Source organism: Gorilla gorilla, chromosome X (assembly GCF_029281585.2).
Source record: "Gorilla gorilla gorilla isolate KB3781 chromosome X, NHGRI_mGorGor1-v2.1_pri, whole genome shotgun sequence".
NCBI lineage: Eukaryota > Metazoa > Chordata > Mammalia > Primates > Hominidae > Gorilla > Gorilla gorilla.
Window position 1 is genome coordinate 162,306,324 of NC_073247.2, and position 25,602 is coordinate 162,331,925.

Consider the following 25,602-nt stretch of genomic DNA (forward strand, 5'->3'; position numbering starts at 1 on the left):
ATGGTATTTGAAGCTATCAAATGTATCAACAGCACGTTGAGGGTGAGTATATATAGAGAAGAGGTGAGAGATCTGAGTCCTGCCATTTCACAGAAACCAGGGCATTGATTCAGAATTCACAGAGAACAGTTAGCTTAGAGTTTTCTTAATATCCTATCTTTTTAAAAAATAAACACGTCATTGTTCCCTTTTGAGACAGTTGCACCGTTTAACAATAATTCCTGAATTTTATTTTTCTTCCTTTCCTTCTTTCTTTTTAGTGGCTTGTACCTGATCAATTGCTAATACTGTTTAAAATTGATAGGCACTTTTTGGTCTGGTAATCTGATTTTTTTGTGGAACATCATTAAAAGAACAATTGAGAGATTTATAGCCATAGAAAATTGAGGCTTCTATTACTCAAGATAGAAGTTAGCGTAAGTCTGATCTGAGTTTTCCACTGTTTTTTGTTTTTTTTTTTTTTTGTTATAAGTCTTGGTGTGGGTTGTAATTTCATGGTCGGCAAATCTGGTGAAATTTATTTTGCGAGAAATCAAAAGATGTGCTATAATAGTAGACTATTCCTTCACGCTGAACTTTATTTATTTTTTGCCTTTTCTAGCCATTATTTGCATTTTTAAATGAAGAAAAGTTTAACGTGGATGGATGGACAGTTTACAATCCAGTGGAAGAATACAGGAGGCAGGTAAGATGTTAGATGCTATTGTCTGGTATGTGATGAACCTGAAACATGCATTATGACAGTATGTCATCAGCCATGCTTTCTGAAAATCAGTGACATCCTTGCTAAATATCTTTTCAATGGTGGTGATATTATCCACATTTTGTACAATATATCTCATTCTATCTATTACTGTATAACTTATAAGCTCATTCCATTGCCATATGCAAGCTGCATCGAAGACTGGATCACTAAATCCTATTTCCTTCCCTATATGAAGAGCATCAATTCTGTGTTGTTTATGAAATGAATTAAATACTTAGGATTTAGAAAAGTCAAATATTTTAGAAGTTACACTTTAGGACTTGATGTTGCTATGTATATGCATGTTTGGGAGCTTAACTATTACTTGCAGTTAGATTTAAATTATATTCATTTCAGTTTGCAGATTCAAATGAATTAGAACTGTTTTCCTGTAGTGATGTCTTTTTCAAGGAAGCTTTGATAAGTGTACATTATAATTGTCTTTACTGTTCTCTTATATGAATGTCACCTACATGCATGTTTATTTGCTATAATAAAGGCAAGAGGCTTGGTCTCATATTGCTGTTCAGGAACAAAAGTCTCTTGCAGTATTTTTGTTAAGGGAATTCTGTGCATAATATGTAACAAGAGCCACAGTTTGACCTCTGGTATAACCAAATCTGTAGGCAGCTAGGAGTTGTGCAATGGGATTATTCACAATTCTTGTTCTACAAAGTTCTTAAGATAATTGAAAAGTTTTGTTGAATGAGATTTGAGAATCAGATCAAGCCCATTTGCTTTATATGAAAAGGTAGTGAATATAAAGTAAAATCGTAGAACCCTAGACTTGAGAAGAACCATCTAGTCACCACCTTCACCATGAAAAACCTGGATTGGTTTCCTTTTTTAGTCTTAATCAACGGTTTGCATATTCATGAACAGATTTGACGCTCTGGAATTTGGGTGCAGGAGTTTAGCTTTAGAACATATGTGACATAGTATATCCTGTTGCCTCCATAAGTCACGTTTAGACTGTTGAGTTTTCTAAGGCTTTGCACTACTCCCATTTTAATGGCCTCAGTTCTGGACTAGCTACTGAGGCGGAAGAAGGACCATGAAAACATTTTGCATGTTTTGGAGACCTCTGTAAATGATGTATTAAAATATTTTTACCTTATTTTTGAAGTATTACTGATAATATTAAGACTTTTTTTTAGTTCAAAGCTTCTAGCTTGAAACAAAACAGTTCCTGTTTTTAAGATTGCATGCATATATGAACTGTTGAAGGTATTTTGTTCTAGACTGCCATTATATTCAATCTTTTTTTCTTATAACTTTCTGATGGGACTTATAACTGTCTAATTGGACTCAGCATCAGACTCAACATCTGTTTGGTCCGTGGTCTCTAGGGCCAGACCTAAAGAAAAGGTACAATGTCTGTCCCCAAAGCAAACACCCACATAGCTCACTTTTGTGTGTGTATCTGTGCATTTGTGAGAATGGGGAGAGAATATTCCACCACCTCTGGATCTTTTCCATACTAAATACAATTTTGTGGGGGAGATGATAGGATGGGAGGTGTCTTCTGTGTCTCCCTGTCACATTAGCAGTCTGCTTAAAATGCAAATGACTGTATTTCTCACACAAACTATAGGGCAATCATCGATTCCGAACAACTTGATTGAAAAAAACTCATCGGAGGTGGCGAAATGAGCCTCCCCAGAGGGGTTTTCCTTTACTTCCCCTCTGTGATTTTCTTCATGAGCTCAGCCTCTTTCCACTTTGGAGCAGACTGAAGCATTCACTCTATTTTGAGCAGGGAGAGGAAGTTGCCTGATCTCTTTTCTACCCTCAGTTAGAGCCAGATTAAGATGAAGCAGGGTATTTTTTTAGGGGATGGGAGGGGTGCATGGGCGGGGGATGAACTTGGGTTTATCTGTGTGGTACAGGTAGTAAAGAATATGTGGACACAAAATAAAGGAAGACGAATTCCTTTGAATTCAAGAGAATCTGTATTTACAAAGTATAGTTTAGAACTGTAAAAACCACCAATGTTTTGTCTTGTGTTCTTACGTTGTCTGGATTATTGATTTGGCACCCTTATTATAAATAGGTAGACCGTCATCACCCTGTGGTCAAAGAGGCATGTGCACATATTGCTAGAAGGAAGAAAAGAGGCCCAAGGCCAAATCCAGAGATGAGGTCAAGCAATACTGACTTGAATTTCTTTTTTTCCTCACAGGGCTTGCCCAATCACCATTGGAGAATAACTTTTATTAATAAGTGCTATGAGCTCTGTGACACTTACCCTGCTCTTTTGGTGGTTCCGTATCGTGCCTCAGATGATGACCTCCGGAGAGTTGCAACTTTTAGGTCCCGAAATCGAATTCCAGTGAGTACTGCAATTAACGTTTCTCTTGAAGAGCACCTTTTAGTCCATAAGAATGGTAGTCATATAACTTAGAGAAACGGTCCTTTTGGAATTCTATCCCAAAAAATACTTATTAAGTGCTTTGTGAGTACAAAGTACCATACCAGATTGGAGAAGAAGTGTGCCGTCACCTGCCTTCTAGGAGCTTGCAACTAAGGATCAAGAATGAACGCAAGTAAAGAGCTCTCTACGAGAGAGGGGCTGCAAGTAATGGGAACCAAGTGCTGTGTGGAAGGAAGCAAGGAAAGACAGGCTCCTTGTGGCTTTTGTCTTTGTGGCACAGTACATGATACTATATGATAGGCTCTTGATAAATGTCAGATAAATCATGCTGGAAAGAACACACTGTCTTGTTATAAAACGTGTCAGCACAGACTTTGACATACACTCACCACGAGCTCACCCCCGTCACCTTTGCAGGCTGCCCCAATACCATTGTCTAACTGGAGTCAAGAATAGATTATTCCAGACACTATCCATACGGTATCACTGCACCTAGTTCACAAAGCTCTCTTTTGGTCCTTAAATATTAATGGACATGTCATACTATCTAACATTGACAAAAATTGACTAAAAATTTAGGTATTCTCCCCTGCTAATTTTCAGGGTCTGTCATAAGTACATTGGGGTTTTTTTTTCCCTAATAAGTAAATGTTTAAAAACAAAGGTTGAAGAAATTAAGACTTAATGTCACCTTGCCTTTTTCAAGTCTAGACATTTTTTTTCCTTAAAAGGATATTTGTGCAAAACTTTTGTATTATCAGCCTAATATGAATTGTATTTTTTTTTAATTCACATGTTATACACTTCTAGCCATAAAACCGCAGAAGTGATGCTGTGTTCTCAGTGCACCACCTTAGGAGACATGCTGTTGATTTGTCCCGTTATTAGTGATGTTAACTGTGATTATTCTGCTAAGGCAGTGTCTGTCATGTTTTTCCACTATAGCACTACTATTTTACCCATTAAAATTAATAAATGCCTTATGTAATGATTTTTTTAATTCACTTGCTTCTCCAGTTAGTAGTGTCTGTTCATATCTTCACGATATAAATTGTACTTGAAAGTATGTTCTTTAGCTCATGTTGTTAGAACATGATGCTAATGAAGCTAGGGTTACAAGTTCAGTCTTCCTGTGCTCTGTGTGGACATGCTCTTCTGTACCATAGCCACAGACTACACCCCCACCCTGGCTGGCTGTCTGTCTTGCTAATGCATGCCTTGCTCACAAGGACAACTGGGCTAGGGTAGCCTGGCTCAGTTTTGTTCATGTATTCATTCAGTTCATATTTATTGAGCATCTACCGTGTCATTTGTGTATGTGGGTGAATTCCATGGGATTTGAAACAGAGGAAATTGAACAACTGTGCCCTTTCTACCATGCTTGGTTGCCATCTTGATCCAGTAGTCCCCATTATTCTGAATGAATGAGTGTCTACTGTAGAGCAGATAGAATTTCTTAACTTTTTATTTAGTCATGTTATTGATCCTTCTTACTTTATCATGGCCACCAATTTGTATTTATTTTTTCTAAAATGGCTTTTATAAGAAAGACTAAGTTCCCCATCACCTCTACATATTTATAGATTTACTATTAGGTACTATTAAGCATGGTAATATGTTCTTTGCAGTATGCTTTCTAACCACCCGGCTGTTGGCTAAGTCTCAGAGCTTTGCTTCCACCCAGAAAACATATGTGCCTTTAATGTGAAATCATTAATATCTGATAGTCGGTTCTTTTTATAAAAGCTCATGTAAAAATACAAAAGGAAGTGACATGAAAGAGATCTTATTTTGCATGTAAATAAGATACAAACTATAATAAAATATCGCTGGATAGAGAAATAATCAATGTGCATTAAATGTTTCCATTAATGGATATGTATTCTCTTATTCTCAAACAGATTTCTCTTAATTTTATGAGTCTTTAATGTATGAGTAATGCACGTTCATTTTAAGCATTATAAAAAATACTGATAAGCAAAAAGGAGTCTGCCACCTAGTGAGAACCAGTGTTAACACTGTTGGTATATATCCTTTCAGACTTCCTTCTAAGCATATATCTACACACACACACACACACACACACACACACACACACACACACACACATATATATTTGAAAAAAGTGAAATTATTCTATAATTTGTGTCTCAGTCTATAGAAATTATTCTATAATTTGTGTCTTTATCTAGCAATATCTTGTAAACAACTTCCCATGTTGCTAAATATGATCCGCTCATATGCCAGTGTGTAGATGTACCATGATTTAATCAGTTTTCCATTGTGAGACATTCAGCTTCTGCTTAATCTTTTGCTATTATAAGTAATGCTGTAATAAACATCTTTCAGTGGTTAGATATTTGTGTACTTAATTATCTATGGCTTCTAGATATGAATTTTAATAAGAATAATACAGTGCCATATACTGTAAAAGCACTCATGGTAGTTGACACTGTGAAATGAACATTATTTGTACCTGTTTAGCTCTGTAATAAGCATCCTTTTCAAAAAGTAGTAAGAATCCCCCCTCCTGCAAAGAAATTAAGAGGAGAAACAACTCAGAGGAGTAGCATTTCCTGACATGGCACCACAAAGAGAAGAGGGGTGGGGGGAGGGAGGCCATTGCCTATGGCCCGACTGAAATTTACAACTTGATGAGGGTCTTTCTCAAATAATAAATCTTATAAATGTGTAGCAAATTGCTCCTTTAAAGTGGTCTCATGTCTCTTGTCTCTCTTGATACCAGGGCCACAGAGGGAAGGGAAGGCAGATCTCATATGTGCTGTGCATTATAGATTGGAAGGTGGAGGTTTAGGTCCCACTGGTACCTTCTCCAAGGCTCCCAGTTCTGAGCCTTTGGACTCTTATTAGGCAGGGGCTACGATGGTGTTTTTAATTGATCTCTAGCATGGTGCAAGGACCATATTTGTTCTGAGAATGAATAAATATTATTGTATAATCTTTTCTCAATAACCTGTTGTCATTATAAACACTCATTTTTATAAACATCAATGTTTGTCATTTGCCATCGTGGGGTAGGTAACTTCAGAGACATCAGGGAATTTGGTGTTATGTTGAGTGAGCCCACATGATTAAGCTTCTTTCGTTCTTTGTATCTGCGTTTTGTAGTTTTTGTTAACTGACTTTCCTGGCTGCTGGGCCTGCCTCTATAAGCTAACACGAGCCAGTGTTTATTGCAGACTTTCTGGGCATTCTTCTTCAGGCCACCCAGCAACCCTATGAGATTATATTATTCTCCCCATTTTATGGAAGAGGAAAGGGAAGCCAGAGAAGCTGCGAGTGAAATGCCTGTGGTTAGAGCCACGGCAGAGATGGCACTAGACCCCAAAGTCCACATTGTCGCCCACTGTGCTGCAGTTCTCCAGCTTCCCATTTTTAACAGCTTTATGGAGATCTACTTCGCATACCAAACAATTTCCCATCTCAAGTGTACAATTCTGTCGCTTTTGGTATATGACATTATTAGCTACCTTTTACGTGTATTACTTTTCACATGCTATGAGCTTGGCAACCAGGGAGCAAATGTACTAGACTTGTGTATAAAGTTAGAGAAGATAGGTTCTGAATCAGGGCTTGATGAGGTCTCCTAGGCATTGGATGTCCACACTGCACCGTGGAGACGAGCAGATCTACGCTCTTTGGGCTGTCCTGAGATCTGTTTTGCTCTGCTCAGGTTTTCTTCCTTCCTGTGTTAGATTCTAGAATTGAGACTGTCAGGAAAATGATCTGTAGACAGAGTTGGTATTATGAGAAACATATTGTACCAGAGACAATTTCCTTTACCTCTCACTTTTTGCCAAAGCTGCTTCTATATGGTAACAAATCCAGTGCAAGCTACATAATTAAAATAGGATCAAGCTTTCAATTTCCTTTAAGTGATATAACTATTTTTAGGTAAGCAATTAATTTATATTGGATGTGGTGCTAATTAAGAAAAGACTGGTAATTGTACTTGTTTCTGAGTTATGTTATTAAATGCACGTCTCTGGGCACACGCACGCAGTGAGATTGCAAGTGAACAAGTATTCTATTTTAGCACAATCAGATTCACTTCTTGATAACTGTCAGTGCTTTACTGTTTTGCAGTTTTAATTGTTTGCTTGGAGATTTGCTTTCTTGATAGCTTAAACTTTCTGACTTAACCATAGGTGCTGTCATGGATTCATCCAGAAAATAGGACGGTCATTGTGCGTTGCAGTCAGCCTCTTGTCGGTATGAGTGGGAAACGAAATAAAGATGATGAGAAATATCTCGATGTTATCAGGGAGACTAATAAACAAATTTCTAAACTCACCATTTATGATGCAAGACCCAGTGTAAATGCAGTGGCCAACAAGGTGAGTGGACTTAATGATGTGCTGGACACTTAGCTTACATACGGAGTGCAGTGTTTTCTGTGAATGTTTTTGCCATGATATAGAAACACATGGGTTTAAATTAATAGTTAAGAAAACCAGTTCTCTTAGATAGAAAGTAGTTTTAATCACAAAACTTAAACAAAATTGAATGCATCAAAATCAAATGCAAATAAACTTTAGGTAAATAGGCATGTCTAGACTGTAATGAAATTGGGTTTTGGCCAGGACCTTGGGAGGAAAAAGTTAGATTCTCTTTAAAGCCCTTTCAGCTGTGGATGATCACTCATTGTGTACACTATTGGGGCATCTGTAAGGAGCTATGGGAAGCTGTAATTATTAAAATACTAAATTTGCATGCTTACTCAAACACTCCCTCCCCCATACCCGTATATACTCACATATGTGTATTCTCATTTACATAAGATAATTCAAGAAATGAGTAGGTCCACGTATGTGAGTTTTCCAGGCACAAACATATACACAAAGTTGACCGTTTCCAAAGAAGTCTGTTTCAATTGACTTTTTGCTGTAAGCAGAATATGCTGAATGCACTTAAAATTGATTAGGGTCATCATGAACATCAGTGACTGCACAGTGTTGCCTTCAGAAGCTGCTGCAAGGTGTATGGCTGTTTGCTGCTGTACTAAATGGCCCCAGATTGATGTGCATTTTACGTTCTATTTCTCCTTTTTGTTGTTTTTCTTTTCCTTCTCCTCCCATCATTGCTGTCACTTTCAAATGCTCACGAGGGGCCTGCCCCAAATTGCTCACTCCCATTCCAGCTTTCAGATTTATTGTTTCTCCTCTGCTGTAAGCTTAAATTTCATCATATTTAATACATTGCTTATCCTGGGGTTATTTGTCTAGCATCTTCAATTATTCAGAACATAAGACAAGAACCAGAAAGCAAAACAAGTTCTTGAGCAGCTCAGATAGGTGCAGCAGCTTCCTAATAGAATCTGTGATGTCTGTCTGGACTAGGATGTGTCAGACTGCATGCATGCATGCAGAGCTCAACTCTTCATTATTTGTGCACAGATCTTCTGTCCTACACGTTTAATCCTGGGCCACCTCCCCATCCCCATGCATGCTTTTAAACCAGCTATTTGTTACTACGGTTGTTTTTTGGTCCAGAGATGATTTTGAAATTATATGTGAAGCAGTCAGTAAGTTAAATTGACAAGTAAATTAGGAATCGTAAGTGAAACACTCAGGAAATTAAATCTAACTCTAAATATCTTCTTGGATTGTCCTTAATTATTATATATCTGTGTACCTATTATCTTTCATATATATTTCAGGGTGAATACATATATATATATATAATGCAATATTGTCATGTATGTATTTAGCCTGAAATAGATATGATATAGCATTACAATGAAGTATTTACAAAGAATATTTTAGAATATTAAAATGCATGAAATGGATACACTAATTAAAGCTCATTCCAGCAATAGAATTCCTGAAGGCCTTTTTAACACTCAGGAACCAAGCCTCTATTTCTAGTCCTCTTAGGAGTCAAGGGAAGGAAAATATCAGGGAAAAAGCCTAAGCTTTACAGATCTCTGTCATTCTTTTAAAAAGCTCACTTGTTTCCCCCTTCCTCTGCTGTGTCTCTCCGCTAGTCGCTAGTCGTCTATATCCATAGCAACAGGCCCGTAGACCTTTACATCATCGTCCTAGGTAATCTACATTGTTCTTTTTTGTTGAAGAAAGGAAAACCAAAAAGAATACTTCAAAAGTAACCAGAGATGTAGAATTTGAACTTTCAGGAACTCAGTGTGTGCTTGACTAATTGATTGTTGCCCTTTCTGACCTTCTGTTCTCCTTGGACCTAATTGTTCCTCCCTTACGGATATTTAGAAATTTACATCCCCAGATGCAACAAGCAACGGCACATCATTTTAAATTAAACAAAATCCAAGGATTGGTAAGATCTAGCAGCAAGCCGCTTCTATTTTTGTGGCAGTACATCGTGATGAATTAATGTGGAACTGTGCTAATGTCTGTTTTTACCAGAAACATTAGCGATGAGTAATAAAGTACATTTTTCCTTTTATTTTTTCACTTATTTTCAGTTATTTATGAAGAGAACTCTAGTTTCAAGAATCTCTTTGAAAATCACCATAACTATTTAAAAACCACATGTGTAGAGAAGCAGGAAGAGGAGAAAGTGGCCCACTTAAATAATAAATTGCTTATTTATTAGCTAATAACTTTTTTAAAACAACACTGTGAATGTTTACTGTCTACTTACTGGTGATACTATTTAGAGCAAGCTCTAAAGAAATATTTCTGCCTAACTATATTTTCTTGCCTAGAGTCTTTAGAGACCAAGATCTCTGGCTTTTAACATAGGTCTCCAAGTTTGAAACCTAAATGGATGGTAGCCTTACTTCTGCAGGAAACCTTTTTCTGTGACTACCTCCAGGAAAAAACAAAAACAAAAAACAAAAAAAAAACCTAAGTTTCTTTGGCCCTTCTATCCATGGCTACAAGCTTATATTCCTTCCATTGTTGTTAATAAAGAGAAAATAGGCATATTGTAGCTATGGCACATTTGTCTGGTGACTTCTCCTTTCCTCTTCAGCCCCAGGCAGATGTTTCCCTGTTCTGTTCCTACAGGCACTCTGGAGTTAGTATAATATTGTTTTCTTTGCAAGTCTCAGAACTGTTTAACTTTTTCTTAAAGGGCCAAAGGCCACGTGTTCTATGCCATTTCAAAACGTTTAAGCAGAATGCAGCCAGATTCCTAAATGAAACCATAGCATCTCTTTTTGTCAGTGTGGAAAATGGGCACTCTTCACCATGCTGTGAAGATGAACCAAAGCCTGCCCTGGCAAGTTAATACTTGTAGTTGCTGCAGTAGGCGGTAGCCATCTTGTCTCCTCTTGAAATCTTTTATTCTTTCAGAGCTCACTATGTGCAGTGCTCTCTCATTGGTGTTTGCATAGCAGAGAAATAGTCATGGTTTAGTAGAAAAAGTTCGAGCTTTGAAGCCAGACTTAGACTTAAATTCCACTTATTACCTATGTGACTTAGGGGATAGTTAACTAGCGTCTCTGAGTTTCTGTTTTCTCATTGGCAAAATGGGGACAGTAATACCTATCTTGCAGCACTGCTGAAGAGAGAAAATTATGTAAAGCAAGAGTCACAGTACCTGGGATGTCATAGGAGTTCATTAAATAGTGGCTGGCATTAGCTATTATAATAGAGTGTGGTTCCTTTAATAGTATGAGACCTAGGTAATATTATCCCCTATTTTACAGGAGAGGATGTTGAGGCTCAGAAATGTTAAGTGACTTGTCCCAGATCACATGGCAAGGAGAAGCTGAAGCTGAGCTATCTCAGCCTGGGTCTGACTCCAAAGCCTGTTGTTTTCCTCTAATGCATCACGTCCTACGTGAGTGCTGTTACAGTGCCAGAGGTGCCTGCTGCTGCCTCAGTCTGGCTGCCTCCTCCCTTCCCCGTGAAGAGTACTATTAGAGATACAAAACTAATGGAGAACGAGGACCTTTCACAACCTGCTTTTGCCTTTCCAGATCCGGAAGAAGAGCTATTAATTATAGAGCATTTTGAGGATGATTTTTTTCCTTAGGAATACAGATTCCCCAGGAAATTGCCAGCCTTCTGTCTTTTTTTCAACTCAAAGTATGACTAATGTTTTTGAGACTTGTTGTTGGCTAGGAAGTCAAGTCACATCAATTATTCATTTAAATTGGAGGGTTTGGGGTTATTTGGAGGACAAATAACTAGAAATATTTGTGTAAGTTTCTGATGAAATAGAAAACTCAACTGATTGTTTGTATTTCATGTTGTTTCTTAGGCAACAGGAGGAGGATATGAAAGTGATGATGCATATCATAACGCCGAACTTTTCTTCTTAGACATTCATAATATTCATGTTATGCGGGAATCTTTAAAAAAAGTGAAGGACATTGTTTATCCTAATGTAGAAGAATCTCATTGGTTGTCCAGTTTGGAGTCTACTCATTGGTTAGAACATATCAAGGCAAGTATATTTTGTGAAAATATTTGTGATATAAAAAAGAATGTAATTGTTTAGTGGAATGGAGATATTTTTAAATTCCTTAAAAAAATGGACATTGAGAGAGAAACTTTGTAGTAGAGGACCACATTTAACAGTTTTATGTTGCTTTATAATTTGCTTACCTAAATTAAAGATTTCACATCATCACTCCAGAATATATTTAGAGTTTGCAAAGACATCTCTTTCCATCTTTCAGTATTAAGTCGTTCAGTCTTTCATGCAGGTTTATTTAGGAATAGCCAATTTATTATCTAATCATTACTGGGTATGACCTCTTTGGACCTAGATAGAGGTGGTTAGTTTTGTTTTTTTTGTTGTTTTTTGTTTTTTTTGTTGTTTTTTGTTTTTTGTTTTTTTTTGAAACTAATCTCAAATGACTTATTTTAAAGAATTGGTTTTGTGTTTTATTATGTTCAATCCTTTATCCTGATAAAGGCAGCAATAATCCTCCACTTTTTAAAAAGTACTTGAAGCGATCTGAGGGAACTAACACTTTTAGAAACCATTTAGTTCTGTACACAAACAAAAAGTCAGCTTTAATGTATAGGTGAATTATTAAGATATATTCTCTAGTCAAATTTTGTTTTCCAACTTACCCTTCATCTGCAAGTGGTGGCATGCTCTTCTCAGCTAGCCAGGCTCACCCTCTTGGTGCCATCCTACATTTCTTTAGCTCCTGCACTGAGCTAATCATCAAGTACCACAGGCCCTTCCTTGGAAACATGTCTGTCACTCTCATAGTCCCCTCACCCCCACACTGGCAGCATTCAAACTAGGCCATTACTACCCCTATCTTTGCACTCTTAAAATGGTTCTGTTTTCTCTTCCTTCCCTCTCGTGTCTATTCTATAAGCAGCTGACAGAACATTTTCCTAAAATATCCTGCTATTCCAAAACCTCTGGGGGCTCCCAACAGGCTAACCTGACAGCCACACCCCTGTTCATCTGGCTTCTGCAGGTTTGTAGATTAACCTGCAACTACAGAAATCCTTACTCTTCCTAATTCCATCTCACTTACGCCTGTTTCTGGGCCTTTGTCTAGGTTGTCCTCTTTCTCTAGAATGGATTCCCCCATCCTTCCACTTTCTTCAAGGACCAGATCAAATCCCACCGAATCTCAAAGGGAATGTTCCTTCCACTGACTTTGCTATACACTATGTCTCTTTTTACACATACCTATCATCTCCTCAATCATATGTGAACCTCCTTAAAGTCTTATACCATTTTCCCATTCACAAGGTCTAACATAAAAACCAAAATAAAACTTTTTATTTTACAATAGTTTTCAATTTACAGAAAAATTGTAAAAGTGCTATAGAAAGTTCCCATATACCCAACCGAGTTTTTCTTCTTATTGACGTCTTACACTGCTCACAACTATGGCATGTCACATTGTACAGTATACTAGTCACAACTAATGAGCCAATATTTATACATTATTAACTTATTATTAATAAAGTTCATACTTTATTTGGATTTCCTTAGCTTTTACCTAATGTCCTTTTTCTGTTTAAGGATCCCATCCAGGTATCACATTATATTTAGTTGTCACAATTAGGTTTTGTTTTGTTTTGTTTTTATTTTTTGTTTTTTTTTTTTACAATTCATTGGTGAGGATGACAAATTCATAAAAAAATGAAAAGCAAAATAAAAATAAGATTTGATTGGGACCTTGGTCAAGAGAAACACCATGCATTTGGGGTAGTGATGGGCCGTCTACCTGGTGGTGTCTAGCAGGCAGGCTTTCTGCAAAGTAGAACCCAAAATAGAGACTTAACACAGAGATGTTGGTTTGGCAGTCAGCTATTGGGCAACAAACGCAAGCAAAGCCCTTTAATGTAGATTCTGAGAGAGGATGTGTGGGGAAAAGATGAGAGGACTTTGAGTGGAGCTTTGGGCCTGTTTGTATTCAGGGCAGGAAGTGAGAAGTGGAGCTCAGTGAAGGAGGCATACCAGAGAAATGGACATCAAAGGAGGATATTGGAAGGTAAAGAAAGGGTCTTAAGAAGAAAGGGTCAGTGGTACTTGAAGGAGGTTTATTAGCGAGGTCCTTTATGACCTTGGGGGTGTCTAGTGATGTGGTGGGTGTGAGTGAGAAAATAGAGGTAATGAATATCAACTGTTCTTTTAATAAGAGAGAGAGTTAAGGAAGGGGGAAGTGTTGAGGATCATATGACTATGAGAAGGGCTTTTCAAGTCATGGGAAGCTTCAGCCTGTTTTGTAGACAAAGAGAAAGGATTTACTTCAGGAATTTTTTTAAGGGAAATAATCACACAGGTCTGAAAATATGAATATACTAGAATGCTTATGATAGTGGAAAAACAGAGCCAGCATGGTGGCTCATGCCTGTAGTCCCAGTGCTTTGGGAGGTCAAAGTGGGAGGATCGCTTGAGCCCAGGAGTTTGAGACCACCCTGGGCAACGTAGTGAGACCCTGCTTCTTACAAAACTCAAACAAACAAACAAAAAAACAAAAAATAGTTGTAGTGGTGCACAACTGTAGTCCCAGCTACCCAGGAGGCAGAGGCAGGAAGATTGTTTGAGCCCAGGAATTTTCAGGCTGCAGTGACCTATTAATATGATTGTACCACTGCATTCCAGCCTGGGTGACAGAACAAGGCCCCATCTCTTTAAAAAAAAAGTTGAAAAGCGTTGGAAAGAACCTAAATGTACAAGAAAAGTTTTATATATATATGTATATATGTGTATATATATATATATATATATATATGTGTATATGTGTATATGTGTATATATATATATATATGTGTATATGTGTATATATGTATATATATGTGTATATGTGTATATATATGTGTATATATGTATATATATGTATATATGTATATATATGTATATATATGTGTATATATATATGTATATACACACACATACATACAGAGTTTAGAAAGGTATCCACCAATATGTGAATAATTATCATTTCTGAGTAATAGGGCTATGTTTTCTCCATTTTTTTCCAGGGAATATATATTTTCTAAATAAGAGGAAAAGCTTTTTTTTTAAAAGAGAGAGCACAGGTACAGGAGTTATTGGCAAGGTGGCTCAGCTGCTACTCTGAGCTAGATAGAAGGAAGAGAGACTGTGTGAAAGTAGGTCTTGTTCAATGGCTCAGATGTCTGAGGAAGTTAGGAGGTAAGGCCATCTGCAAAAGATGAAGTATGGAAGTTAGCACTTAAGGAATGTGGGAAATGTTTTAAGAGACCTCTCTAAGGTTTTATAGTTTTGTCTATAGCAAAGGGGATATGAAAGAAATGAAAGAAACTGTCATTGTTCTGTACGGAAGCCAAAGGAGTTACCAGGAGACTGGGGAGTCTAGGTGGACACTTGTAATGATATCTGACTCAGGGCTTCTCAGGCATCAGTCACATCATAGCAGTTCAGACAGTGAAGCAGAGTTGTGGATAGCCTTGAGTTGGACCTTGAATACTGGATGGAACGAGGGGAAATTCATTCCTTGCCTCTTCCAGCTTCTTGTAGGCATATCATTCCATCCTCTGCCTCTGTGGTCACATTGCCTTCCCCTCTTCTGTCTGTATGAAATCTCCCTCTGCCTCTCTCTTATCAGGATTTGTGTGATGTAATTTAGGGCCCACCTGGATAATCTGGAATAATCTGTCTTCTCAAAATCACTAAGTTGATCACATCTGCAAAGTCCCTATTACCATGTGAGGTAGTATACACAGGTTCCAGGGATTAGGACGTGGACATCTTTGGTGACCATTATTCAGCCTTCTATACTATCTTATAGCCCTGGGTCTGCTGACAGGTGGCATGGCCATCACTAACCTGTAATCTGGTGAAATGGTGTCACCATTCAATGTATGAAAGCAGGGCAAGCCTTTTGCAATGAGAAAATCACCATCCTTAGCATGCCTCTCAAATCATCATTCCAGTTCACTGACAGCCCCAGCAGGGTGGAAGAAGGACGCTGTAGTGTCTGGAGCTTGTATTTCCTCTTTGTCCTTTTCAATACAATACTCTTCCCCTATAGTCCTGCTTCTTTTAAAGTATCATATTGTTTTGGCCTTCTTGGATGGCAGCTAGCCCTCATTGAGCCTATGCTCAATGTGAGCACTTTATGGGGAGCATCTTTTAGTCCAAGACAAGCTAGTGGGGACATGGCTCATTTCTTCACAGTAGAGAGAGAGAGAAACCATGGTTACTCAATTGGCCCAAAGCACGAGATATCAAAAGTGGAATGAGGTTTCAGGCCCAGGTCTTCTGCCATAGAGCCAGTGCTCTTAACTACCGTGATGTATACTGCTTGATGGCTGTCGTTTCATCAGTCACAAGTCCATCAGATTATTTAAGAGTTTTTGGTCGTGTGTTTTTAAAACTCTGGTTTAGTTTTATTAGATAATTATAGCTGTTTCTGTCAGAAGTGATCGTGGGAATTAATACTTAATTGGAACACAGTTAACATTTTTGAAAATAATTGGCTGAGATTGAGTCCTTTTTATATTATAAGTGAGGGAAGTATCTCGAGTGAGAGTTGCCTTCTGTAAAAATGCATTAGAACCCCAACTTCATTAAATTGGACTCAAGTGATCTAGTATATTACCATTGCTTCTCAACAGCCCTTTCTTCAGAAGTACTTCAAATGAAAATTGTAAACAGGATTTCAAGGAGAATACTTAAAATGCTTGAAGAAATAAACGGCTCTAGTCATTTTAGGAGTACTGGATTTTGTACAACTAATTGATGTACATCCTTAGGTCCCTTAACCTTTCCTTCTTGGCACTACTTTATCCACTTATCTTTAGTTACATTGTATATGTAAAACTAATGAAGTTACATTTCTTTATTTTTATTTTTGTAGATTCAAGGGGTAAATGTACAGGTATGTCACATAGATATTGCATAGTAAGGTTTGGGTTTCTAGTTTACCCATCACCCGAATAGTGAGCATTGTATCCAGTAGGTAATTTTTCAACCCTCATACATCAGATCTTTCACTTGGTCTGCCTTTTCTGTGAATTAGTTAAAATAAGCGAATTTCCATTTCCTTGAATTGGGTAAAATGACTATAATACATGTCTGTTGCATGGCTGTTAGAATTTTGGAAGCTCCATGGAAGAAATCTTTTAAAAACCAACCCAAAATTACATAATATATACAAATTGTTGATACGCATGTGAAAAGATGGAACTCTCATACATTGTTTCTGGGAATGTGAAATGGTACAACCACTTTTGAAAATAGTTTGGCAGTTTCTTTAAAAAATTAAACATATGGCCAGGCACAGTGGCTCACGCTTGTAATCCCAGCACTTTGGGAGGCCGAGGCGGGTGGATCACGAGGTCAGGAGATCGAGACCATCCTGGCTAACACGATGAAACCCCGTGTCTACTAACAAGTACAAAAATTAGCTGGGCGTGGTGGCGGGTGCCTGTAGTCCCAGCTACTCGGGAGGCTGAGGCAGGAGAATGGCATGAACCCAGGAGGCAGAGCTTGTAGTGAGCTGAGATTCCGCCACTGCACTCCAGCCTGGGCGAAAGAGCGAGACTCTGTCTCAAAAAAAAAAAAAAAAATTAAACATATATTCACCATATGATCCAACCGTTTCACTCCAAGATATTTTACCCGAGAGAAATAAAAACACTGTGTCCCTTCAAAAAATGTGTATGCAAAAGTTCATGCCAGCACTATTCACAGTAACCAAATGCTAGAAACAACCAAATGTCTATCAGTTGATGAATGGATAAATAACGTGGTCTATCTATATACAATGGAAGGTTATGTGACCATGAGAAGGAATGAAGTACTGATTCATGCTACAACACAAATGAACCTTGAAAACATGATGCTAAGTGAAAGAAGCCAATCACAAAAGGCCACCTATTGCATTATCCTATTTATGTAAAATTTCTAGTAAAGGCAAACTATAGAGACAGGAAGCAAATCAGTAGTTGCCTGGGCCTCAAGGTGGGAGAAAGATTGACCTTAGATGGCACAAGTAAACTTTTTGGGTGATGCAGGTGTTCTACAACTACATTATGGTGATAATCGCACAACTGTATAAATTTGCTAAATCTTATTGCACTCACACTCAGGATGGGTATATTCCATGGTTTATAAAGTATGTTTCTGTAAATGCATGAATCATCAAAAAATGACATCATAGCAATAACTTGTTGTATACATAAATTTATTGATACTTCTAAGTCTCAAATTTTTACTAGAATACTTTCACTTTAAGTACCCTACTGTTTATGAGCCAAATAAGAGTTGATATATTGCCAATTTAAAGGTCAAAAGGTGGATTTCACTGTATCAGACTTTTACAGTCTAGACGCGACCTGTTGGGTCAGTGATTTTTTTTAAAATCTGATCACAGTTATAGATTGAATTTTTGTCCCGCAAAAATTTATATGTTGAAGTCCTGACCCCCTGTACCTCAGAGCGTGACCCTATTTGAAAAGAAGGTCTTTGCAGACATGTTTAGTTGAAACGAAACTGTACTGGAGTAGTGTGGGCTCTTACTTTGTTATGACTAGTGCCCTTATAAAAAGAAATTTGGACACAGACACACACACACAGTGAGACTGCCATGTGAAGATTGGCTGCCCCAAGCCAAGGAACGACCAGAGGCTAGAAGAGTGACCTGGAAAAGATCTTTAGTGGTGAGCATGGCACTGCCAGCACCGTGATCTCAAACTTCTAGCCTCCAGAACTGTGAGACAATATATTTTTGTTGTTTAAACCTCATAGTTTCTGGTACTTTATGACAGCCCTAGCACACTATCGCAATCACATCCATGAAAATAAGTTTGAGATGCAGTTTGGCTTTTGGTTTCTTTCGGTTTGTTTTTTAACACCTGGGCACATTCAAATGCAGTGTCTGCAGCAAAAGTAACTATCATCAGAGTGAACAGGCAACCTACAGAATGGGAGAAAATTTTTGCAATCTACCCATCTGACAAAGGGCTATATCCAGAATCTGCAAAGAACTCAAACGAATTTACAAGAAAAAAACAACCCCATCAACATGTGGGCGAAGGATATGAAGAGACACTTCTCAAAAGAAGACATTTATGCAGCCAACAGACACATGAAAAAATGCTCATCATCACTGGCCATCAGAGAAATGCAAATCAAAACCACAATGAGATACCATCTCACACCAGTTAGAACAGTGATCATTAAAAAGTCAGGAAACAACAGGTGCTGGAGAGGATGTGGACAAATAGGAACACTTTTACACTGTTGGTGGGACTGTAAACTAGTTCAACCATTGTGGAAGACAGTGTGGGGATTCCTCAGGGATCTAGAACTAGAAATACCATTTGACCCAGCCATCCCATTACTGGGTATATACCCAAAGGTTTATAAATCATGCTGCTATAAAGACACATGCACACGTATGTTTATTGCAGCACTATTCACAATAGCAAAGATTTGGAACCAACCCAAATGTCGGTCATTGATAGATTGGATTAAGGAAATGTGGCACATATACACCATGGAATACTATGCAGCCATAAAACAGGATGAGTTCGTGTCCTTTGTAGGGACATGGATGAAGCTGGAACCCATCATTCTCAGCAAACTATCGCAAGGACAAAAAACCCAAACACCGCATGTTCTCACTCATAGGTGGGAATTGAACAATGAGAACACTTGGACACAGGAAGGGGAACATCACACACCGGGGCCTGTTGTGGGGTGGGGGGAGGGATAGCATTAGGAGATATACCTAATGCTAAATGACGAGTTAATGGGTGCAGCACACCAACATGGCACATGTATACATATGTAACAAACCTGCACGTTGTGCACATGTACCCTAGAACTTAAAGTATAATTAAAAAAAAAAAAAGAAAAGAAAACAAATGCAGCGTCTGTAGAGGACAATCAACAGATCCTGCAGCTCTTAGTGTTTCCTTTTGATAAATCTTTGTTCAGGACATTAATATTTTAAAGCATGGCTTTTTCTAAGTTTAAAAACTATCAAATTTAAGCAGTATCTTATACTCCTACTGACTCATGTATTTTTCTTTGTCAGCTCGTTTTGACAGGAGCCATTCAAGTAGCAGACAAAGTTTCTTCAGGGAAGAGTTCAGTGCTTGTGCATTGCAGTGACGGATGGGACAGGACTGCTCAGCTGACATCCTTGGCCATGCTGATGTTGGATAGCTTCTATAGGAGCATTGAAGGGTTCGAAATACTGGTACAAAAAGAATGGATAAGTTTTGGACATAAATTTGCATCTGTAAGTAAACAAAGCTAATTTCTAAAAATAGATCACTACCATTCAGGATTTTAAAACTAGTTGTTAAATTACATATTCAGTATTACAATGAAAATCTGAGGAGTGTAATAAAAACTTTACGAGTTTGAAAATGCATGATGCCTTGGGTAGTGAAAGTCTTTTTAAGAGATATGTTTATCCATCTGCACCATTTGCAGTTTCACTTGAAAGTAATACAAAGAATCTTCATAGAAATGTTTACATTGAAATTTCATAAGAGAAGGAAGACAGACAATTCTTTCTCAAATAATATAGCTGTTAGAGTCAAATATATTTTATAGACTTTTAGTTGAGGCTTTTTATTTCTGATATGCATTTTAAAAATCATCGAGAGATGAATAAGTTCAAAAGAGCTATTGTATAACATGATGACTGTAGTTAATATATTCTTGAACAATGTTAAAAGAATGGATGTAAAGTTTTCTTACCACAAAAATGGTAACTGAGGTAATGTGTATGCTACACATTAAAGAGTCAATATATATAAATTTCTCTCTCAATTAAAAATAAAAATAAAATTTTTTTAAAATAACCCCCCCAAGAAAATTTTTTTAATGAAATCATCAAAAGAACATACTAAAATTCATATTCCTAGGTCTTATTTCCAGATGCCCTTTGAATATACATTTTGACCCAGCTCCCCAGTGATTCTCATGAAGGGGATCCGTAGGCTACCCTTTCAGAAACACTGCTATGTATCCTTTTAGCCTTCACCCAGGTTTCATAGTGTGAATAACATTTTCAAGTAGAAAGAATGATTGTGTTTTTTTGCTTGTTTGTTTGTTTGTTTGTTTTTTGAGATGGAGTTTCGCCCTTGTTGCCCAAGCTGGAGCGCAATGGCGTGATCTCAGCTCACTACAACCTCCACCTCCTGGGTTCAAGTGATTCTTCTGCCTCAGCCTCCCAAGTAGCTGGGATTACAGGCGTGCACCACCATGCCCAGCTAATTTTTTGTATTTTTAGTAGAAATGGCGTTTCACCATGTTAGCCAGGCTGGTCTCAAACTCTTGACCTCGTGATCCGCCCACCTCAGCCTCCCAAAATGCTGGGATTACAGGCATGAGCCACCGCACCCAGCCATAGAAAGAATCATTGTTTAGTAAATGAATACATTGTGAGATTTTTTGGTTTTGTCTTGTTTTTAAGAGAGAAAGAACATTTAATTCTAATCATCATACCTTTTGGACAGATTTTAAGTCTTGAAACTTTAGGATTGTTTTCTTCGCGACTGAAAGAACTAGGTTGAGTGTATTGCTAACATACTATGTAGGATAATCATGCCCATTCTATCCATAGCTGTTCAGGACTTGTACAAAATTCTGATTATATGAAATAATTGTAATAATCACCTAGGATGATGATTCTTTGGCAATTTTTATTGGTATTTTACAGACGTTTATATACTTAATTTCCATTATTTTGAAACCTTACGTTGCCTATATTGCCATGGAAGTATATATTATTTCCTCTCTGAGAAACTTGGCATTTAGAAGGCACATTGCTGAATCGTATTGTCACATTTTGTGTTATATGCTTTCTCAGTTTTGTACCCATTAATTAAAACAAATTATCTTCATCAATTTATTCAGCGAATAGGTCATGGTGATAAAAACCACACCGATGCTGACCGTTCTCCTATTTTTCTCCAGTTTATTGATTGTGTGTGGCAAATGTCAAAACAGGTAAGGAATATGAGGGATGAAAATACATTCAACTTATTGTTTAAATTAAACATTTTAATATAATGATTGGGATTTGACCCCAAAATAATACAGGGTAGAGCTAGAGATGAAGCAAGACTGGGCATTTGTGAATACTTGCAGAAGCCAGGTACATGAGCGTTCGCCTTTTTATTCCTGCTACTATTGATATATCTGGGATTTTCCCTAATAAAGTTTTAAAAATTAAGTATTTAACTCTGATGTCTCTACTAGTGGAAGATCAATGGAATTGACAATACCAAGTTGTCGTTTATATACATTTTACACCAACACTTATATATAGCTGTGTCTGCTATCTCATAATAGCTTAAATAACTAAACTACACTGTACCTGCAGGAGAACGCAGAAAATCAGCCTGTTTATCTCATTTTCCTCTTTATTGCTTTATTTAACACTTAAAGTGCTCAGTCCTATATAAACTGCTAAAAAAAAGAACAACTGTAGTGTGTGTGCAGATTACAGCCTCTGCTGTCCTTCCTAGAGCCCTACAATGTGGCAGCATTTGTTTACTTCTACAGTGTATCTTTCTAATTTTATAAAGTTTCAGTCCCAGTTTTTCATGCTTTGTTTGCTTGTTTTTGTTTAGTTCCCTACAGCTTTTGAATTCAATGAACAATTTTTGATTATAATTTTGGATCATCTGTATAGTTGCCGATTTGGTACTTTCTTATTCAACTGTGAATCTGCTCGAGAAAGACAGGTGAGTTAAAATGCTATTTTTTTTGATACATTAGGCTTGCCGAAATGTATGTAGTCTGCCATGAAATATAAAAAATATGATAGCTTGTAAGACACTGTCTTTGACCTCAAAGAGTAGGAATTACATTAAAGGTATGCATTTTGTGTTATATAAAGGAATACCTGAGGCTGGGTAACTTACGAAGAAAAGAGGTTTAATTGGCTCACAGTTCTGCAGGCTGTACAAGGAGCATAGTGCCGGCATCTGCTTAGTTTCTGGTGAGAGCCTCAGGCTGCTTCCACTCATGGCAGAAGGTGAAGGGGAGCCAGTGTGTAGAGATCATATGGTGGAAGAGGAAGCAAGAGAGAGGGGAGAGGGTGCCAGGCTCTTTGTAACAACTCAGCTGTCTTGGTAACTAATATAGAGTGACAACAAACACCTAAGAGAGAGCATTAATCTGTTCATGAGGGACCTGTCCTCATGACCCAAACACCTCCCACTAGGTCCCACCTCCAAAATTGGGGATCAGATTTCTTTTTCTTTATTTTTTTGTTTGTTTGTTGTTGTTGTTGTTTGAGACAGGGTTTCACTGTCGCCCAGGCTGGAGTACAGTGGCACAATCTTGGCTCACTGCAACCTCCGCCTTCCTGGCTTAAGCAAGATTCTCCCACCTCAGCCTCCTGAGTAGGTGGGACCACGGGTGCACACCACCACAGCCAGCTAATTTTTGTATTTTTAGTAGTGATGGGGTTTTGCCATGTTACCTGGGCTGGTCTCGAACTCCTGAGCTCAAGTGATCCACCTGCCTCACCCTCCCAAAGTACTGGGATTGCAGGTGTGAGCCACTGCGCCCAGCCTGGCGATCAGATTTCAACATGAGGTTTGGAGAGAACACATATTCAAACTATGACAGAGGTTCCCCCAAAAGTAAAAATATAGCTACCATATGATCCAGCACTCCCACTATTGGGTACATATCTAAAGGAAATGAAATCATCATGTCAAAGAGGTTATCTGCAATCTCATGTATATTGCAGCACTATTCACAGTAGCCAAGATATGGACTCAACCTGTGTCCATCAATAGATGAATAAAGAAAACGTAGTACCTATATACAGTAGACTACTACTCAGCCATAAAAAAAGGAAATCCTACCATTTGCAACAACATAAGTAAATCTGGAGGACATTATGCTAAGCGAAATAAACCAGGCACAGAAAGACAAATACCACATGATTTCCCTTATGTGTGGAATCTAAGAAAACTTGAACCTATAGTAACAGAGAGTAGAAGGGTAGTTACCAGGGGTTGGGGAAGGGGTAAGGGAAAGAGGAACATAGTGGTCAAAAGATACAAACCTTCAGTTATAAGTACTAAAGACCTAATGTGCAGTATGGTAATTATAGTTAATAATAATGTATATTTGAAATTTGCTAAAATAATAGATCTCAAGTGTTCTCACTGCAAAAAAAAATTGGTAACTATATGAGGTGACAGATGTTAATTAGCTTGATTGAGGTGATTATTTCATAATGTATACATATATCAAAATATCACATCGTATACCTTAAATATATACAATTTTTATTTGTCAGTTGTAAATAATACTGGGGGAAAAACACAATTGTTTCTGGGAAAAGAGGTGAGAGAGAGCACTTTTTTCATAACCTTGTCAAACTATTTGACTTTTTAAACTATGTGCATATATAAAAATAAAAACAGTAACATGCAAATAAATACAATGTGGTATATAGATTTTGGCATCAAAAAGGTACAACTGAGGTTTTAGGTGGATTCAGAGAAAGGCAAAATTATGCTGTCGTTATTCATGAAATGAAATACATATGTTTAAGATACTTCTTTTATTTTTCTTTTGAGATGGAGTTTCGCTCTTGTCACCCAGGCTGGAGTGCTGTGGCACGATCACGGCTCACTGCAACCTCTGCCCCCCAGGTTCAAGCAATTCTCCTGCCTCAGCCTCCCAAGTAGCTGGGACTACAGGCGCCTGCAACCACTCCCAGCTAATTTTTGTATTTTTGGTAGAGACGGGGCTTCACCATGTTGGCCAGGCTGGTCTCAAACTCCTGACCTCAGGTGATCCGCCTGCCTCAGCCTCCCAAAGTGCTGCAATTACAGGCGTGAGTCACCACACCCGGCCACGAAATTTCTTTAGTCACTTATTTTGGGATGTTCTTTTTGGTTTCCAGTTTTAGCTTATTGCTCTTTTCTTATTAAAGTCATTACTAGGAAAAGTTTCAGATTCTACCTTTGGTAATTTTAATTCTTGTATTTTTATTTCCCTAGCTTTGGTGGGTTTTTTTTTTTCTTCCTCTCTCTAGTTTATGGTCAAAATTTTGTAAACGCCTGCAATAAAAAGCAATGAAAATGTGAATATCTTTATGAGATGGCAACACTAGGCTGAAAAGCTTAGACTTCGTGTAGTCAGTTATCCAGATGTTTTCAAAGATATGGATGTTGACATGATGTAGATTAAACATCTGGATGGTTGATTAAAATAACTGTGTCCAGATGCCTACTGTCAAGTAGACACAGATTAAGATTTCATAGTTCCAACAAATGGAAAAGTTTTAAAAGTCATTGGGATCTTAGGATAATTTTTCTTTTCACTGAATTAAAAAGAGTATACCACCCATCTGTTCATAAATGTTTTACCTAGCAGGGAATACTCTTCTTTGGTCAGTGAATTGCATTTGATAGTACAGTATCCTGCGCCCCTGTCTTCAGGCAGAAATAGTGGCTCTCAAGCTAGGCCATTACCTATGCAAATATCGATAAGTGGCTGCCAAGCACTCACTGGCCCATGAGGCTTTTTGAGCTATTATGAGGATAATGTAAATGTATGATTCAATTTGATGCTGAACTGTATTGCTACAGGCTGCAAAATGGTTTGTGGATTTATGTGTGTTTTTACTTAGGCTTTCCACTTTCTCTCTCTCTCTCTCTGTAGAAGGTTACAGAAAGGACTGTTTCTTTATGGTCACTGATAAACAGTAATAAAGAAAAATTCAAAAACCCCTTCTATACTAAAGAAATCAATCGAGTTTTATATCCAGTTGCCAGTATGCGTCACTTGGAACTCTGGGTGAATTACTACATTAGATGGAACCCCAGGATCAAGCAACAAGTAAGTGAAGTAGCACTGTTAAAAGATAGCAATGTCAACTGCTTGCCTTAGATAATGTTATATGGTATGGATTTTTTTTAACAGCATGAAGAAAAATATCCGACTCTAAAAACACACTTATTGTTAAACTCAACCTTAATTTAAATTTTTTTTAATTACTAAACCATGTGTTTTGATGTTAAGCTGCAATTCTTCTGCCAATGTGATATAATTGTTTACTATAATGCAAGCT

General features: G+C 37.6%; 1 protein-coding gene across 2 annotated transcripts in view; it reads left to right on the forward strand.

Moving 5' to 3' along the window:
- The window catches only part of MTM1 (myotubularin 1), a 106,269-nt gene that overhangs the window by 71,368 nt on the left and 9,299 nt on the right, over positions 1-25,602 (forward strand). For both annotated transcript variants that reach the window (XM_004065006.3, XM_055376072.2), the window contains exons 7-14: positions 602-685; positions 2,928-3,077; positions 7,289-7,477; positions 11,328-11,513; positions 19,579-19,785; positions 21,414-21,506; positions 22,133-22,246; positions 25,194-25,370. In XM_004065006.3, coding sequence (XP_004065054.1) covers positions 602-685; positions 2,928-3,077; positions 7,289-7,477; positions 11,328-11,513; positions 19,579-19,785; positions 21,414-21,506; positions 22,133-22,246; positions 25,194-25,370 — 1,200 coding nt within the window. The remainder of the gene's footprint in view (positions 1-601; positions 686-2,927; positions 3,078-7,288; positions 7,478-11,327; positions 11,514-19,578; positions 19,786-21,413; positions 21,507-22,132; positions 22,247-25,193; positions 25,371-25,602) is intronic.